Here is an 18,881-nt window from a genome sequence, read left to right as displayed (position 1 = left end):
GAGAGAGAAGAAATAGACATGATATCTACCCCCATTGATCACACATATCTTGGAGGGCAATTTTAATGTCCCTTTGAAATAACTAGAGGAATTTCAGACCTCTAGTCTGAACCACCAACTCACCATTTTCACTTGGATTTGTAATAGACATCTCAAATTTAGGATTTCTGGAACCAAACTCCCCAAACCTGCTTCTGCCTCACTCTTCTCCATCCCAACAAATGACAACAACATTCTTCTAGTTGCTAAAAAAAAAAAAAAAAAAAAAAAAGAAGCTGTTAACTCTTCAGGAGCACCATGGAGAATGGAGAGAGCAGTGAGCATTTTGTGCTTCTTCCTTCTTGATTCTTTCCTTAGTTTGAATTTCCCATCTTTGATTTTCTCTTGACTGATAACACATTTATTAATTCCCTTAGCTAAGGATATTGATTGTCTAATGTGTGCTAATAGCTGCTTTCAACCTACAGAGCTGGGATGTTATGAAGACTAGCTAATAATAGGTAACATTTAGGGCTTACTATGTATTGGTGATATTCTAGATATTTCACGTGTCTAATCTCATTTAGTTTTTCCAGAAAGCCTATGAGAAAGTGTACTGTTACTATCCCAATTTTTCACATATAGGAGAACTGACTCATACAGTGTCTTGACTGGAGTTAGACAGTTTTCAGAGCCCAGATCCTGAATTACTGTGCAATAGTCTTTTTAATGTAGGAGACAGAGCACTCCAATATTTTAATTTAGTATGTAGTGCAGTAGATCTTAGCTATGTAGATTTCTCTAAAATTGTGAATTTGAATACTTTAATTTTTGAAGATAAACAGTAAAAAATGAACTTAGAAACTTTACATTATTTCAGCATGATTGTCAGAATTTTAAGAGCATACTTAAAAAATGATAATTTCCTTAATATATTCACTTTTATGCTATGCTGAAGATGTGCTGTGAGTGGGAGTGTGAATAGCACAGATCATAGGGTTCTGGGTATAAAAGCTGATTTCTTACAAAAGTTCATATTGATTAATTTAATTTGCTTCTTTCTTACATGATTTAGAGATGGCTAGGGATCACTGTCTCGTTTGAATCTCCTTTACTCTATTTGCCTAATTGTTTTTGGAAAAATGTTTTCATAAGACCATGCACGATGTTTTTGGTGGTTCTAATTTTAAAAAATGAACATATTGAACCCAAATCAATCTCCTTGTAATTTCAGTTATCCCTAATTTTGCTCTGTGAAGATACCCAGATTAAGGTTTTCTTAACCTTCCACATGACAACCTTTTATAAATTTGAAAATAGTTCTGAAGTCTCTGCCACAGGAGGTGAAACTTGACCATTTCCTTCCTCGATTTCTCATTCAATATGTTTTACGGATAGATTGCCATCCGGGATTTCTCACCCTGAACCTGCCATGGGTTTGTGGATATTACTCTTCACTCTCTGAAATGACAGAGCATTTTACATGGGGTTCTGTCAATGCTCAGACCTCTGGGTCAGGGACTTCCTTTGCTGCCAACTCATTTAAAGTCCGGCTTCACTGAAAATCATAAGAAATGCATTATGTGAACTACTAAGCCTGGAGCTTTCCCTCCCTCTTACCTATTTCTGTATCAGTGCAGCCAAGTTTGTGTATGCAGAAGGGGACTTTCTCACAAATGTAGATGTAAAACTTTGAAGATATGATCTTCGTGGAGTGCCTATTTCAATGCCATTTCACAGCGTGACATTGTGGCTGTTTGCATCTTCTTTATTGTATGCAGGTGCACAGTAATTGCCTATCCCTGAAGGAGGTGGAAGATTTCTGCAGACTGCGTTGCCTCTGTGTGGCTTTTCAACTCCACTTACCCCTTTCTCAGAGAGCTTGTTCTCGAGTCATAACATGCTCTTGGATTAGGAACAGTGATTCTTTCTTAAAAATGGTAAACATATTTTGTTTATTTTTTGTTTGAACATGAGAGATGAAAACCATGATCACCTTTAAAACTAGAGTTATATTGGAATAATGCCAGATCTAATTAGCTGATAAATCAAGTTCCTATTTTCAACAACTTTTATTTTTGGTAGTGTAATGAGGAAAACCACAGCATAACTGTTTTATAGAAGCATGAGAGCCTTCCTCTTTTTCCTTCTTATCTCTGATGAGATCTTGTTTTTGTATAATCAATCATAGAAAATTGATTGGCATTGTATTCTCTTTGTAGGAAAAGTGTTTATTAATTTATTTTTTCTGTTTATAATAAAAGTGTATTAAAGGAAAGTTAAAAATTGAAGAAAAAATAATAATATGTACTACTAACCCACTGCTCAAATTAATACTGTTAACTGTTAATATTTTGGTTTAATTTCTTTCATGTTTTATTTTAGGACCTAGTTTTTGTTATGGTTGCAATCATACGATATATGCTACATATTATTTTATTGTAAAAGCATTTTCGCTTTTGGTTAGCATGATTTTTAAAATTTTTAATCTTTGTGAGTACATAGTAGTTGTACATATTTATGGAGTGCATGAGATGTTTTGATACAGGCATGCAATGCCTAATAATCACATCATGGAGAACAGGGAACCCTTTCACTCAAGCTGGTTAGCATAATTTTTATGGCCACTAAATATGTTTCAGTGATTGTATTGTAGTTTACTTAATCATACCTCTATAAAGGGACATTAGAATCATTTGAAGCTTTTGTATCATAAATGCTACTGGCCTTGAGGGATAATTTGTAATGAATTACTTTGAATAGATTTTCTGAAATGGGAAAAGAGATGATAAGCCAAAAAGGTATGGAAAATTTGAGGGTCTTGATAGATTCTGTCAAATTGTTATCATAGACATTTTAAAACCAATCTGTCAGGCAGCCAGTCCACACATGTTTATTCAGTGCATATTCACTGTGATCAGCACCAAGGAAGGAGTGGAGAAAAATACAAACTCATATCTCTTCTTCTTCCATGGAACTTCAATTTGCATTATTGAATAAGCAGTAAAATGATTACAAAGGTGCTGATGGATATGAAGGAGGGACTAATGAAGCTTTGGAAATGAATGATTAAAGAGACAAAGCCCAGTCTGGAAAGGTTGACCTCTCCGAAGAGTGAAGACAAGTGAAATGACTCATGGTCTGAAGGATGAGTAATAGTTAGCGGGGGAAGGGAAGAGCAAAAGGTTTTCAAGAGAGGACATAGCACTTGGGAATGCCCCAAGGAGCTGAGATATGTTTAGTGTGACCAGAGAGGAGAAAAGCTGATGAAGCTGAGGAGGGGGATAGGAGAAAAATCAATATAGTACTTGTTGGCTCCGTTAAGGACTTAGGAAATCCTATGAGTAATGAGAAGTGATTGAAGGGTTTCAAGCTGAAATTGACATTTTTGTTTAAGGGTTCTTTGGCTGAAGTGCATAGAGCGCATTGTAGACATCCAAATATAGAGGTGAGGAAACCACCCCAGTGATCATATGGTGATGATGCTAACATGGCTAAAATGTTGGTGGCAATAGGAACAAACAGAAGTCAAAGATACAAGAGTTCTTTAGGCTTTGAAACTGACAGGGTTAAGGAATAGGATATGAGGCAGAAGGGAGAAGGAGGAGTCAATGATGACTTTCAGGTTTCTGGCTAGGCCAACTGTATGGATGCTGCCACTGAAAGAAGAACATTCTGAAGAGGAAAATAATGAGTTTGGGAAATAGTGAGTTTGAGGTGGTGGCAATGAGACTTCCAAAGGAAATATGTAAAAGGCAGTTTAAGTATTCTTTAGACTGGGAATAAAATTTTGGGACACATTAGTCCATGAGTGGTTCTGAATACCATACCAGTTACGTGTTTTTCTAGGGAAAATGAGAGGACATCTTGATTCAGAGTCCAGAGATATTTCAGAATTTAGTGGTCAGGTAGAAGTTTAAGAATTAGAAAAAGACACTGAAAAAGAGTGGTGAAGATAGATGGTAGAAAATCTGGGAGAATATGATATCTTAGAGTTCATATGAATCATATTTCAAAAAGAAGGGAATGGTTTATTAGTGTCAAGTTCTGCAGATAATATGAGGATGTTGACAGAAAATTCAGTGACTTTAATTTAATGGCATGAAAGTCAAGGCCAATTATTATCATTATCATTATTATTATTGTTTTGAGACAAGGTCTTGCTCTGTTGCCCAGGCTGGAGTGCTGTGGCATGACCATAGCTCACTGCAGCCTCGACCTCCCAGGCTCAAGTGATCCTCCCACCTCAGCCTCCCTAATAGATGGGACTATATGCCACCATGCCTGGCTAATTTTATTTTTTGTAGAGGCAAGGTCTGGTCATGTTGCCAAGGCTGGTCTCGAATGCCTAGGCTCAAACAATCCTCCTGCCTCAGCCTCACAAAGTGTTGGGATTATAGGCATGAGCCATGGTACCTAGCCAAGGCTAATTATTATTAAGAGATGTTTTGGTAGAGTGATGGAGTACAAAATCTATAGAATATTCAACAGTAATGAGTGGATGGGTATAAAATAAAGGTAGTGGAGGCAACTCTTTCCTTGGAGTTGGTCTTAGTTCATCTGTAATCTTTTTTTTTTTTTTTTTTTTTTTTTGAGGGAGACCAGAGTTTTATTATTACTCAATTCAGTCTCCCCTGAGCATTTGGAGGTCAGAGTTTTTAAGGACAACTTGGTGGGCAGGGGGAAGCCAGTGAGCCAAGAGTGCTGATTGATCAGGTCAGAGATTAAATCATAGGGCGTTGAAGCTGTCTTCTTGCACTGAGTCAGTTCCTGGATGCGGACCACAAGATCAGATGAACCAGTTTATAGATCTGGCTGATGTCAGCTGATCCATCACGTGCAAGGTCTGCAAAATATCTCAAGTACTGGCTTAGGTTTTACAATAGTGATTTTATCCCCAGGAGCAATACTGGGGAGGGTCAGAATCTTGTAGTCTCCAGCTGCATGACTCCTAAGCCATAATTTCTAACCTTTTGACTAATTTGTTAGTCCTCCATGAGCCGTCCAGTCCCCAGGAATGAAGGGGGTTTGTTTTGAGAAAGGGCTGTTATCATCTTTGTTTCAAACTATAAACTGTAAACTAAGTTCCTTCCAAAGTTCGTTCAGCCTACACCCAGGAACAAACAAGAACTGCTTGGAGGTTAGAAACAAGGTAGAGTTAGTTAAGTCAGATCTCTTTCACCGTCTCAGTCATAATTTTGCAGTGGTGGTTTCAATCCCTCCTTCTGGGTTTTATAACTTCTTAATCTTAAGGTCTTGACTAAAGAAGATGGAAAAAGGGCAAAGACTGCTCTAACTTCTTCCTGCTCACCAGGGGTGTAGTGGGGGTAGGTGTTGACCCCAAAGTGAGAGGAATGGAACCACTTTGCAACTGTTTAAATGTACTCATGCAGACCTGGCTGGGATCCCAGGACCTACATGACGAAGGTGTTAGTATTGTCATGTATAGTTTTAGTGCCACATTAAGGGAACAGCATACTATAAGGTAAATAATGAGTACTAGGATAAGCAGTGCAATTCCCAGTTTTAAAAGTAGAGATATGAAAGCATTAGTTTGGGGACTTGTAGACCACCATCTGTAATATTTGTGGTTGTAATGACTTTATCATTCCACCCAGAAATGTCCCTTGTGACCTACCTTACAGGGGGTTAACCAGGAGTATGAAATTATTCCATGCCTCCCTGCTAATAATGTTTTATTTTTAATTTTCAGAACAAGTGGTGTGAACATTTCATTTTAAGCAACTTAAACGTTTTTGGATGCTGGAATCTGAATTTAAATCATGTTTCTGACTTGTATGATGAGCAATTGTTGAAGAATATTGCCTTCTACTATGAATTTGAAAGTACTCAAGGTAGTACCTTAATATGCATTAACATTATATCATGAACAAATTATATAAAACCCTTATAAATTTTCCAGTACATACCACAGCAACATTTTTGTTTCTTGAAAACCTTTGTTTGTGTGTGCGCATACTTTTTACGTATTTTATTTTTTCTTCACTTAATAACATTTGAAAATGAGTTTAATGCTATGATATGATATGCTATGATATGATAGCATATTAATACTTACATTTTTTATTTAAATGGTAGATGCATATTTTATAACACTTACTGTAATTAATATAATCCTTTCACTATTTTTGAACATTTAAGGATATATTGCATTTTTCCTAAAAATAAATAAAACTGCATTTTGGTACATACATAATTTTTGCCTTCCTTTGAATATTTTTATAGAGTAAATTATCTAGAGTGGCTTACATAGTCAGAGAATAATAAAACATTTCAAAACATATTTTTCCTGAACAAACATTATTGAAGTTTTTTGTACCTCTGGCATTTAATTCCCTTAAATGACAAACATTTGAATAAACTGACTGCATAAAATGTAGCAAATTTTACTAGTTTTAACAAAATTCTCACCCTCTCCATATTCTGTAAACTCTTTAAAAACTTGTTTTTAAATTAGTTTTTAAAGTTGCAAGCTTATACGTAGCATACTGTGCTTCATTATTTTGGGGAATAATGATATATTTATCATTCACAATATTTAGTAAGGACTATGATTAAAATGGTGATGTTCCTTTGTTAATTTTTTGGGCAGGGAGGGCATCTCGGTACATTGCCCAGCTGGTCTTGAACTCTTGGGCTCAAGCAATCCTCCTGCCTCAGCCTCCTGAGTAGCTGGAACCACAGGCCCATGTCACAGTACCTGGCTCTGCATTATATTTAAAGAGAAAATGACTTTAAAAAACTACTGTCATAGTGTCATGACTAATTTTCATGCAAGTGTACTGTGTAACTCACTGTAAGTTTCCATATTTGATCTTCTTTCCAGAGCTCTATGAATTTATTCAAGAAAGATGCTCTGTGTGTGTCTGCATGTGTGTGACTTTTAAGATTTTAATATTTTTTATTGTTATGCAGAACCACATTTGACTTTGGGAAATTCCATTAGGAGGGATTATGAACACCTGTGGAATGTTGTGTCACACATGGTTAAAGAATTTAATGTTGGAAAGTCTTTTCCTCTGAGAACAACAAGAAGTCATTTTCTTAGACAAGAGAAATCGGTCATTCAAGGTATTAAATGGGTAAATTAAAGTGGAACAAAAGCATGTCTGTCCTGAACAACTTTTAGAAACCCTAATAATTCAATTCTTCCAAATGTAAATAATTTTCCTTCACTGTGCTTTCTCGTTTACCTCTTAATTGAGGTTTAAAATACATACAATAATGTGGTTAAAGTAAACCAGTGTGCAAAGTAAAGCCTGGTGAAATTTTACACAGACATATACATCTGTGTGATAACCACCCAGATCAAGAGAGAGGCCATTTCCAGCACCTCAAGAGAAAGCTCCTCGGGCCATTTCCCAATCCATCCTCCCCCTCCTCTCATCTCTTTAACGGACTTCAATACGATTTCTTAGTTTTGTCTGCTTTGAACTTCACTGGGGTGGAATCATATAGTATATATTCTTTCTACTTTTTTCCTCTCGGTATAATGTCTGAGACATTCCTGCCTGTTGTATTTACCATTATGCTTAAAAGTTATTGCTGTGAACTGTCTCTTTGTATGAATATATTACACTCTGTCCATTTGGAGCATTTCCGGTTGGCTATTGAATTGTTGAAGAAGCAGTAAAATGATTACAAAGGTGCTGATGGATATGAAGGAGGAACTAATGAATGCTGTGGAAACTAATGATTAAGAGACACAACCCAGTCTGGAAAGGTTGACCTCTCTGAAGAAGGGAAGAGAAGTGCAATAAGTCATGGTCTGAAGGATGAGTAATAGTTAGCTGGGGGAAGGGAAGAGCAAAAGGTTTTCCAGAGAGGACATGGCACTTGAGAATTCCCCAAGGAGCTGAGATACGTTTAGTGTGACCAGAGGGGAGAAAAGCTGATGAAACTGAGGAGGGGGTACTTGCTGGCTCTGTTAAGGACTTAGGAAATTGTAAGAGTAATGAGAAGTGATTGAAGGGTAAAACTGTCATGAATATTCTTACATAGAACTTTAGGTAGGTATATGCATTTATTCACTTCAAGTATATACATAGAAATGCAGCTTTATGAACTACTGTCCACATATTTTCTAAGGTGATAGTTCCAAGTTAAACTCCCACCTTCCCTGTGGGCATTTTGGAATTTTAGAATTGCTTCCCAGCCTTGTCAATCTTGTGTGTGTGTGTGTGTGTGTGTGTGTGTGTGTGTGTGTGTGAGACAGAGTCTCACTCTATTGCCCAGGCTGGAGTGCAGAGACACCATCGTAGCTCAATGTAATCTTGAACTCCTGACCTCAAGCAAACCTTCCACTTCAGCCTCCCAAACTGCTGGGATTACAGGTGTATGCCATCATGCCCAGCCTATTGTTAGTCTTTTTTATTTTGGCCATTCTGATGGGTGCGTGGCGGTAGCTCATTGTGGTTTGAATTTGCATTTTCTTGGACTTTTCATCTGTTATTGGCCATTTGAATATCCTCTTGTGAAGTGCCTGCTGATTTTTGCCTGTTTATAAAGTATAGGTTGTAAGTATTTCACAAGTCTATGATTGATCTTGAATTTACTTTTGTATGGTGTGAGAGAGGGGTTATTTCTTCACCCTCTGTTCTCTTTCGTAAGTTTATCCTTGAGCCTTGTTTATCCTTGAACCAATATTAAAGTTGATTATGGTAGTTCTGTAAGAAACTTTGGTTTTGGTAGTGTATGTGCTCCAACTTTGTTCTTTTGAAGATTGTTTAGTTTATTCTGAGTCCTTTGCATTTTCATTTAAATTTTATAATTGGCTTGTTGATTTTTAATAATAGTCTGCTGACAGGTTGATTTTTGTTGTTTTGAGTCAAAGACCCATTTGGGAAGTGTATCAGTTAGGTTTCTACCAGATACACAGAACTAGTAGGATACACATGTTAAGAGATTTATTGCAGGGAATTACCTTACCTGATTATAGGGACTGGCTTGGCAAGTCCAAAATTTATAGGGCAGGTCTTAAGGAAGGGGAGGGTGGAACTTTGGGGCATGAGCTGAAGTTGCAGCCCACAGGTGGAATTTGTTCTACCTCAGGGAAACCTCAATTCTGCACTCAGGGACTTTGAGATGATTGGATCAGTCTCTTCTAGATTATCTAGGATAGTCTTCTTTACTTAAAGTAAAATTGATTATAGTCTTTAAGCCCATCTACAAATACCTTTACAACAACATCCAGATTCATGTTTGATTGGATAACTAGGGAACTATAGTCTAATAAAGTTGACATCTAAAACCGACCATTTCTGTCTACCTCTTGTCATCTGAGCACCCATATACATATCCTTAAACCATACTTAATCTCCCAATAAAGGCACTAACAAAATCACACTTGTGCTTAACATGATACAACTATCCTGCATACAACCAACAGCATGTTAACTCTTCCTTCAAAAGACAATGCTAAGTTCTTGGGCAATTTTCACTCTTCTGCGTTGATATCCTGTAACCTAAATACTGTGATACAAAGCACACTATTATGACTACATTGTATATAAACTGATAAAAGAAGAAAACAAAAATATCTGCTTAATATATATTTATTTTCAAGACAAAATAAGGAAGAAACACCCCTAACTATTACAGTCCTCATTTCTGCAACTGGTCACATGGTCATAGCTGGTATTTATGACTGCCTCCTCCTCCCATTACCTATTCCCTAAACCCTTTGCACCCAGCAAGCACCTAAGCGGTCATGGTTCTTTGCCTGAGGTCCTCCTTTTCCAGGGTTGCTGTCACAAAGCACCACAAGCTGGTGGCTTATAGCAACAGAAGTTTATTCTCTTACAGGTCTGGAGGTTAATGTCTGAAATCAAATTGTCTACAAAATTGGTGTCTTCTGGAGGGTCTGAATTAAAAACCAAACTGTTAATGGAAAAACTAAACTTTGTAAAATATTTTTTTAAAGAGGTTTATTCTTAGCTAATATGGGTGACTGTGGCCTGGGGAAAACACAATCCCAAGAAGTCTTGAGTAAGTGGCCCTGAGGTGGTTGGGTTACAGTTTTGTTTTATATATTTCAGGGAGGCAGGAGTTACAGGTAAAGATATAAATCAATAACATAGGAGCTATACACTGGTCCCAAAAGGCAGGATATCTTGAAGCAGGGGCTTACAGATTATAGGTAGATTTGGAGATGACTTCATTTGCAATTGGTTAAAGGAATAAAGCTTTGTCTGAAAACTTGGGGCCAGTTGCGGTGTCTCAGGCCTGTAATCCCAGCACTTTGGGAGGCCAAGGCAGGCGGATCACAAGGTCAGGAGATCGAGACCATCCTGGCTAACACAGTAAAACCCCATCTTTACTAAAAATACAAAAAATTATCTGGGCATGGTGGCACGTGCCTGTAATCCCAGCTACTCGGGAGGCTGAGGCAGGAGAATTGCTTGAACCCAGGAGGTGGAGGTTGCAGTGAGCTGAGATTGTGCCCCTGCACTCCAGCCTGGGTGACAAAGTGAGACTCCGTTTCAAAAAACCAAACCAAAAAAAACCAAAAAAAAACCCATGGAGTCAGCAGAAAGGTTTAACTGAAGACCAGGAGTCTGCTAATCATCATGTGATGTTCTGCCAGAGTCAGGTTATCAGAGCAAGTCACGGTATACTGAGTCACAGTGACCTTTAGGGTGCATGACATCACCTTTCACAGGCATGGCCTTAGATCTTGTTCATGATCTTATTGCCACAAAGATTCTGTTCTGTCAGTCTTGCAATCTCTATTTTAACATTAATGCTAGTCAGTTTTTGTGTCTAAACTGCAAGAGGGAGGGGAGTATAGTGAGGCCTATCTGACTTCCCTTTGCATCATGGCTCAGAACTCAGTCTTAAAGGTTTCTCTGGGGTAACCTTGGCCATTAGGGGGTCCATTCAGTTAGTTGCGGGGGTTGGGCTTTGGATTTTATTTTGAGTTTACAATTCCATGCCTCTCAGCTTCTGGAGGCTGCTGGCAATCCTTGGTGTTCCTTGGCTTGTAGATGCATCACTTTCATCTCTGCCTCTACCTTTACATAGTGTTCTCCTTCTCTCTGTGTGTTTCCTCTGGGTCTGTGTCCAAGTTTCTCTGTTCTTGTAAGAATAGCAGTTATTACATTAGGCCTCACCCTAATCCAGAAAAACCTTATCTTAACTTGATTTCATCTGCAAAGACCCTATTTCAAAATAAGGTCACATTCACAGATAGTGGGAATTAGGACTCGAACATGTCTCTTTGAAGAACACAGTCCAGTCCAATCCTTTGTTCCTTAAGGGTCTGGACCCATAGAGTACTGTTTGCATTGGGTTGTTGTAGTTTTCCATTGATGTTAATCATGTGGCATGGTAGTATGAAGGGATGGATGTACTACGGGATCCTTAAGGGATCTCCTGTATTCTGGACATACTTTTTCTTACCCTTCCATTGAGTAGTAGCAGCCCAATGTCCCCTTGAGAATCAGCATAAATCACAGCAGCCAGCACAATAACCCTTTCCTTTGCCTGTTGACTCAGAGGTACAAGGAGTTCAAAATGGCAAGATGGCAGTCCTAACTTCTAGTTCAACGGAATCATTGTTGTGTCTCCTGGTGGAAACATTCCTCTCTTTGGAACAAAGATCTCTAAACAAACAGAACATAGGGTTGCCAGAACAGAAAGCAGAAATTTTGCTAGTATATCACTTAGGGGTTCTAGTTTGTGGAGTCATTCATTTTCTATGCCTGGAATCCTGAATTGTGAATTATGCCTATAATTCACAAACAACACTATATATTGGACACTAATTCAGAGCAGTTACAACCTTCTGGAGAACATTGCCCCAGCCTTCAAAGTATTTCCACCTAGCTGACACTGTAACTGTGTCTCTAAAAGGCTGTTAGACTATTCTACTGAGGCAACTGCTTCAGGATGATGGAGAATATGGTAAGACCAGTGCATTCCATGAACGTAGACCCACCGCCACACCTCATTTGCTATAAAGTGAGTTCCTTGTGATCAGAAACCATATTGTGTGAAATGCCAAGATTGTGGATAAGGGTTCTGTAAGTCCAAGGATAGTATTTTTGGCAGAAGCATTGCATCCAGGGAAGGTAACTATATCCAGAGTAACTGTCTATTCCAGTAAGAAGAGGGAATGACTCCTTTCATGAGGGAAGCAATCTAATATAATCAGCCTGCAATTGTGTCAGCCTGGACATGTTGCAGGGCCTTCTCTTATTCTTGGCTCCAATAAAAACTAGCAGCTTTTCAGGTCACTTGATAAATAAGCCAGAATAGCTCACCTAAGTGAGAAATGTTGCCTTCCAAATTCACAAAGGCTCCCCCAGGCATTACACTTTATTTCTTGTTGTAGGAGGGACCAGATGCAACAACTACCCTTCTCCTAAGGAAGGATATCTTGATATGCCCCACACGACTGGACTCCTACAAGTTTTGCAGAGGTGGAACATCCTTGAATTTTTGTTCCATTCATTTTCCACCATCAACAAATGTTGCTGAGATGGAAATTCTCTGAATTTTTGCTGAATTTATTTCCCATCTTTGACATACGAATGTCTTATTGGTATGTCAAGCAGTGTCTACTTCTTATTCACTAGATCCGAGCAGCGTAATATCAACTATGTGATGGACCAGTGAGATACTTTGTGGAAGAAAAAAATTTCTTCCGGAAAATTCCCTGGGGCTAAATTATGACATAGGGCTAGGGTAGGACAGTGAAGGTATATTTTTCTGGCCTTTCCAGCTGAAAGTAAATGGCTCCTGGTGGTCTTTATTAACAGGAATGGAGAAAAAAAGCATTTGCCAGCTTGATAGCTGCATACCAGGTACCAGGAGTTGTATTATTTTGCTCAAACAATGAAACCACCTCTGGAAGAGCAGCTGCAGTTGGAGTCATCATAGGGTTAAATTTACAGGAATCTACTGGCAATTTCCAGAATTCATCTGTCTTTCTGCATAGGCCCAGTAGTCAAGTTGAATGTGGATGTGAGGAAAATCAGCACTCCTGTATTTTTCAAGTCCTTAATAGTGGCATTAATCTCTGTAATCCTTCCAGGAATGCAGTATTACTTTTGGCTTACAATTTTTCTAAATATAGACAGTTCTAGTGGCTTCCATAAGCCCTTGTTCCACAGGTCAGGGAACCAACCCAGAGATTTATTGAGTTGCTGAGTATGTCTGTCCCAGTTACGCATTCTGAGACTGGTGAAATAACCACACAGAAGATTCAGGGACCCACTGTGAGATGAACTTGAGAAAAAACTTCATCAGTCATCTGACGCTCCACAAGCCCTTACTGACTGAGGGGTGGGGGGTTGGGAGCACAGGACATTTTGGGTCTCCTGGAATTAGTGCTAGTTCAGAATCAGTATCCAGTAATCCCCTGAAGTCAGATGATTTCCCCTTCTCCAGTGGACAGTCACCCTGATAAATAGCAGTAGGTCCCTTTGAGGAAGACTGAAGAAAGATGAACAGTATGAGTTTTGGCAGTGGAGCGGGGTCCTTCTTCAAAGGGATTTAGCCTTCTCTCCAATCAAGGGGTTCTGGGTCTGTAACAGGACTTAAGTTTAGGAACTGATTAAGGAGCCATGACTGGTGATTTAAGTTAGGCATCTGTTCACTTACCTTAGAACTCTTCCTTTTATACAGATCAATTTAGAATTTAGTGGAATGCCCATCTTTTGTTTTTTTCTAGGAACCCTATGACCAGCTAGCCAATGCGGTAGGTTTCTGTGAATCAGACTATTCAGATTACTGCTTTGACTTTGCCGTCCATTATGGTAACCATAACTACCTTTCGTTTAGTGATTAAGTGCTGCCACTTGGCCCCTGCCACCCCAGGATTGAATTATCCCTGTTGCATTTAGGGATCCAAGTTTGCTGGTAGCAGTTCCCACTGCAATTTCTGACTTACACAGTAGAGTAACTATGGAGCTATTCCAGAATTCTGGGGTTCCCCTTACAATTTTATTTCTCATAGTTGTGGTGGAAGGTGTGTCCTCTGCACCCTCATGGGGTGAGTGAGCAGATCTTACATGATAAGTCACTCTAACCTTCCAATCTCTCTAAGCCTTTGGATACCTTAGGTCAATTACATGTCCAATTGGAGTTTCAGAAGCAGAGGATAGAGACATCAGAGGAAGAAATAACCATAGATAATGACTGAAAATAATTTTTTTCTAATTTAATGAAAGATACAAATACCTGGAGTTAGGATGCAGAAATGAGTCTCATATACGATATACACATATACACACTCACGCATCTATGCACCTACAACACACACAAAAACACACACCGCTAGATACATTATAGTGCAACCACAGCATACCAAAAACAAAGTTCTCTTAAGAATGAGAAAGAAAACAGTTACCTACAAAGACATAAAAGTTAAATTGCTAGCAGACTTCTCCACAATAACAATAAAAGCAAGAATAATGAAATAATATCTTTTAAGTAATGAAATAATATCTTTTAAGTATTAAATACTTAATGAAATAATATCTTTTAAGTAATGAGACAAAATAATGGTTGTTGGGGGATAGTGTAACTAGCGTAAGTACAACTTATGAATGAGGAAATAATATAGATATTTTCAGATGCACAAGAACTGAGTTAACTAGCATCATATCCTCATTAAAAATATTTGTATATGATACAATTCAGGAAGAAGGAAATAGTCCCAAAGGAAAGTGAGAGATGCAAGAGGAATGCAGATGGGAATTGTGGATACGCTGGCAGAAGGATATTGTCCAGAATTTAGGAATGAGGGAGGAGAAAGATTATATTTTTTCATCTACAGTTTTGAACAAAGCTAAATTTAAAAATCCTCTGGTCTATTATATTCAGCATGTAAGCCATATATAGGAACTGTGAAAATAAAAATTAAAGAAGGCTCCAAAGAGTATTTGGTGATAAATAGAATACTTTTGTTATTAATTTTTTCCTATTTTTGTGATTTAATTTTCATGGAGGCTTTTATGTAGGTGAACTCTGAGTGGTGCTTCGTTTTTCAAGTGCTGTTATTACTATACCGTGACACATTATTCATACTGTGACATAATAAAAAAGAATAAGTACTTGGAAATGGAAAATCTGCGTTTGTCTATCTAGTGATCTGCTACCATCTACATACATATGTAAAGGGTTATATACTAATTTTTAATATACTGGCTTGTTACAACATGTTTGCTTTGAGGAATATCTCATTTGAAAGCTCTAACTTGGTAAACATTAATAAAATTTATGTAAAATATTATGCATTTGAAATTTTAAAAATAATGTTCAAAATTCATATAGGATAGTTACACCTTTCCTCTCATCTTAAATTTATATTTGTTTTCAGAAATCTCCTTGGAAAAGATGCCTAGTGTGGGTTTTATTCCAATGACATCTGCTGTAATTGATGAGTTTGTTGGAGATATGATGAAGGATTTGCCTATTCTAAAGAGGTATAGAGTTAATGAAGTACCTGATTTAGTGCCATTAACTCGAAAATACTAGTGAAGTGAATGACTCATCAAAATGTCTGTGTAATATATCGTATCAGGATATGGTAAATTCTATATCATGTGACTATAATACATTTAAGTGATTGTAACATCTAGTATGTCAATATTATTTGAACATTACTACATAAAAATCTATATTATTTTGAACATATAATAAAATTACTCCAGCTATAAATTTTACTACATTGTTGTTGATGTGGATGTGACTGTTACAGGAATGGCAGAAATTCAGGGTTTTTATGTCTCTGAGGTTTTATGACCCATATTATATCACACAAATAGAAAAAGAGGTTGTACGATTTCTATGTTATCATAGCCTGAAGTTTGTGCTAAAATTTGAAAAGCTTAAAATTTAAAAAAATTATTTATTTCTTTTTACAGTGATGATCTGGTTGTTCCTTCACTGTTTAAACAAAAGACATCTGATGAACTTTTGCACTGGCATGCTCAAAGACTCCTTAGTGACGACTATGACAGGATCAAATGTCATGTTGATGGTGAGCTCTGTAACCACGATAAAATAGAGCTTATATGAATTGCCTTTGCTGCTCTTTTTTACTAACAGTGAAAAGACATTACATTGTAAACACATTATATTTTGAATGAGATCTATCTATATATTATATATAATATATGTTATATTTTGAATGAGATCTCTATATACAATACACACTATACATATATGTGTGTATATATATATACACACACACACACACACACACACACAATATATATATGTTAATTGAAGAGGCACAGTAGGAAGCATGCTGTCTGAAAAAAATCCCATTATATTATCTGGTGTGCATATGTACGTATGCATGCAGATGTATCTGTTAATTCAAACAGAGATTTATTAATCTTTTAAGGATGTACATATGCATGGTATTGTCATGAAAATATCAGATGCTGTTTAAGTGGGAAAGATAGTTGATGGTTTTAGGAATCTGTCTATACCTTGAAGTAAATATGCTGATACAGCCATAGTCTTCCTAAAATTTTAGCTCTTTTCCTGCTAAACGATTGTCTAGTTGATTGCATGCTGCCAAGCACCAGCATAATTGTGCCCATGAAAACTCAGTAATGAGGAGGGGTTGAATCTGTAAAAAGTAAAGCCCATGAAACAATTAAAAATGGGTCCTAAGGAAAGGAATTCATAGATCTTTTTTTCCTGGTTCATTCTTTTAGTGTCTTTCTCCAATCCCATGTTTATTTCCACCCTTTTCAGAACTAGTAAAACTTTTCAGAAGAATCTAGAAATAAGTCAAGTAAGTATGCCAATTGCATATAGGAATAAGCTATTTATGTAAGTGTCTACCAAGATTCTGCATGGTGTGTTTCCAGAGTGGTTTGATTTGTGATCACATACACAGACATGGAAAAAGCAACAACATCCAAACCAACAAAACACTAGCTTATTTATATCTTTTATGTTTGTAAAGAGTGTTCCTAGGTCTCAAGTGAGTCTAACCTTGCTTCCTGGGAATTTTCTGTGTCATTTGAATTTTTGCATGGTGTAAGATAATTGGTATCAGCATCTGTCAGCTGTAAGCTCCTAAATATTTGACTGTGACCAGAAGTAGAGGTTTTTCTTTTTAGGAGTGCAAACAGAATGTTTTAGGTCCGGGGTCAACAAACTTTTTCTGAAAGGTCTAAGTAATAAATATTTTAGGCTTTGCAAACCAAGAGACCAAAATTGAGAGCATGATGTAGGTACTAATATAATCATTTAGAGTGTAACCAATTTAAAAAAATGTACTTATCAGATTTGATCATGTGGACCTAGTTTGTAGACCCCTGTTGTAGGTGAATGTGCTATTAGGCTGCCCTCAACCTTCCTCTTCTCCTCTTCTCCTGCCAAATGACAGGGGCAATGTCCAGGTACTTGGATCTGGACATTAGCAGAGCTTCATCCTCTCTCTTCTTCAAATAATATAGGGAATTATTTTGTCAGCATATGGTAGTCTGACCTCATTGGCAAATACTGAATTATTATTCTGGAGTTAAAAAAATAATGTGTGGGTAGCACACATATATAGCAATATTTTAAAATACACGTTTACATTTTAAGTCTTTTTATTTCAGAACAATCTAGAGATCCTCATGTTCTTGATTTCCTGGAAAAGATTCAGGATTGTCAGCAATTTTATGGGAAATCGTTAGAATCAATCTCTACAAAAGTCATTGTGACTCAAACTACTCGGCCAAAGGAGGCTTCCAGTGGTGCCAGTGGTGAAATATTACAGGTAGATCTCATAGATTTTACCTAATTTTTTTCTTTGATGTTGTTTTGTTTTCTTTAGACTCATATTTGTCTCTGGAGGTGTCTTCCATGCTCTTCTTTCTCATGTTTGCTAACTGTCTTAGTCCATTCTCACATTGCTAGAAAGATATACCTGAGATTGGGTAATTTATAAAGAAAAAAGGTTTAATTGGCTCACAGTTCTGCAGGCTGTACAGGAACCGTGGTGGCATCAGCTTCTGGGCCTCAGGGAACTTCTTTTTGTTTTTTGAGATGGAGTTTCACTCTTGTTGCCCAGGTTGGAGTGCAGTGATGCGATCTTGGCTCACTGCAACCTCCGCCTCCCAGGTTCAAGCAATTCTTGTTCCTCAGCCTCCCAAGTAGCTGGGATTACAAGCACCCACCACCATGCCCAGCTAATTCTTGGTATTTTTAGTAGACACAGGGTTTCATCCTGTTGGCAAGGCTGGTCTCGAACTCCTGATCTCAGGTGATCCACCCACCTTGGCCTCCCAAAGTGCTGGGATTACAGGTGTGAGCCACCACACTCAGTCTTCAGGGAACTTATAATCATGACAGAAGACAAAGGGGGAGCCAGCACTTCACATGACTGGAGTAGGAGGAAGTGTTGGAGAGGTGCTACATACTTTTAAACAACCAGATCTTGCACAAGTCACTCATTCACTATCATGGGAACAGCACCAAGTGGGATGGTGTTAACCATTTATCAGAAACCCCCTCCTCATGATGCAGTCACCTCCCATCAGGCCCCGCTTCCAAAGCTGGAGATTACAATTCAACATAAGATTTGGTGGGGCCACAGATCCAAATCATATAACTTACAAATGAGTTATTTTACTTGCTTGCCATCAGAAACTCTAAGAAGATTACATAAAATCTAGTATTCTATCTTTTTTAGAATAAGAAAAGATATATTTATCTGATAACAAGCTTAAAGCATCAAAGGATTACAAGCTTGGATTTAGAAAAGTCAAATTTAAGTTAAAAGAAATGTTTGTGGGCTGGGTGCAGTGGCTCACACCTGTAATCCCAGCACTTTGGGAGGCCGAGGTGGGTGGATCACCTGAGGTCAGGAGTTTGACACCAGCCTGGCTGGCCAACGTGGTGAAACCCCATCTCCTCTAAAAATA

At 37.7% G+C, this 18,881-nt stretch overlaps 1 protein-coding gene across 9 annotated transcripts in view; it reads left to right on the top strand.

Moving 5' to 3' along the window:
• Positions 1–18,881, top strand: part of DDX60L (DExD/H-box 60 like) — a 142,645-nt gene that overhangs the window by 27,435 nt on the left and 96,329 nt on the right. For 7 of the 9 annotated variants that reach the window (XM_054554682.2, XM_054554678.2, XM_054554677.2 and 4 more), the window contains 6 exons: positions 1,761–1,919; positions 5,693–5,834; positions 6,916–7,071; positions 15,326–15,431; positions 15,873–15,988; positions 17,574–17,734. In XM_054554682.2, the coding sequence (XP_054410657.1) occupies positions 1,761–1,919; positions 5,693–5,834; positions 6,916–7,071; positions 15,326–15,431; positions 15,873–15,988; positions 17,574–17,734 (840 nt within the window). The remainder of the gene's footprint in view (positions 1–1,760; positions 1,920–5,692; positions 5,835–6,915; positions 7,072–15,325; positions 15,432–15,872; positions 15,989–17,573; positions 17,735–18,881) is intronic. The other 2 variants (XM_054554683.2, XM_063723718.1) reach the window with 1 other exon arrangement.

The sequence above is a fragment of the Pongo abelii genome, chromosome 3 (assembly GCF_028885655.2).
Source record: "Pongo abelii isolate AG06213 chromosome 3, NHGRI_mPonAbe1-v2.0_pri, whole genome shotgun sequence".
Lineage (NCBI taxonomy): Eukaryota > Metazoa > Chordata > Mammalia > Primates > Hominidae > Pongo > Pongo abelii.
Note: the sequence above shows the minus strand (reverse complement) of the source record. Positions and strands in the feature narration are given on the sequence as shown.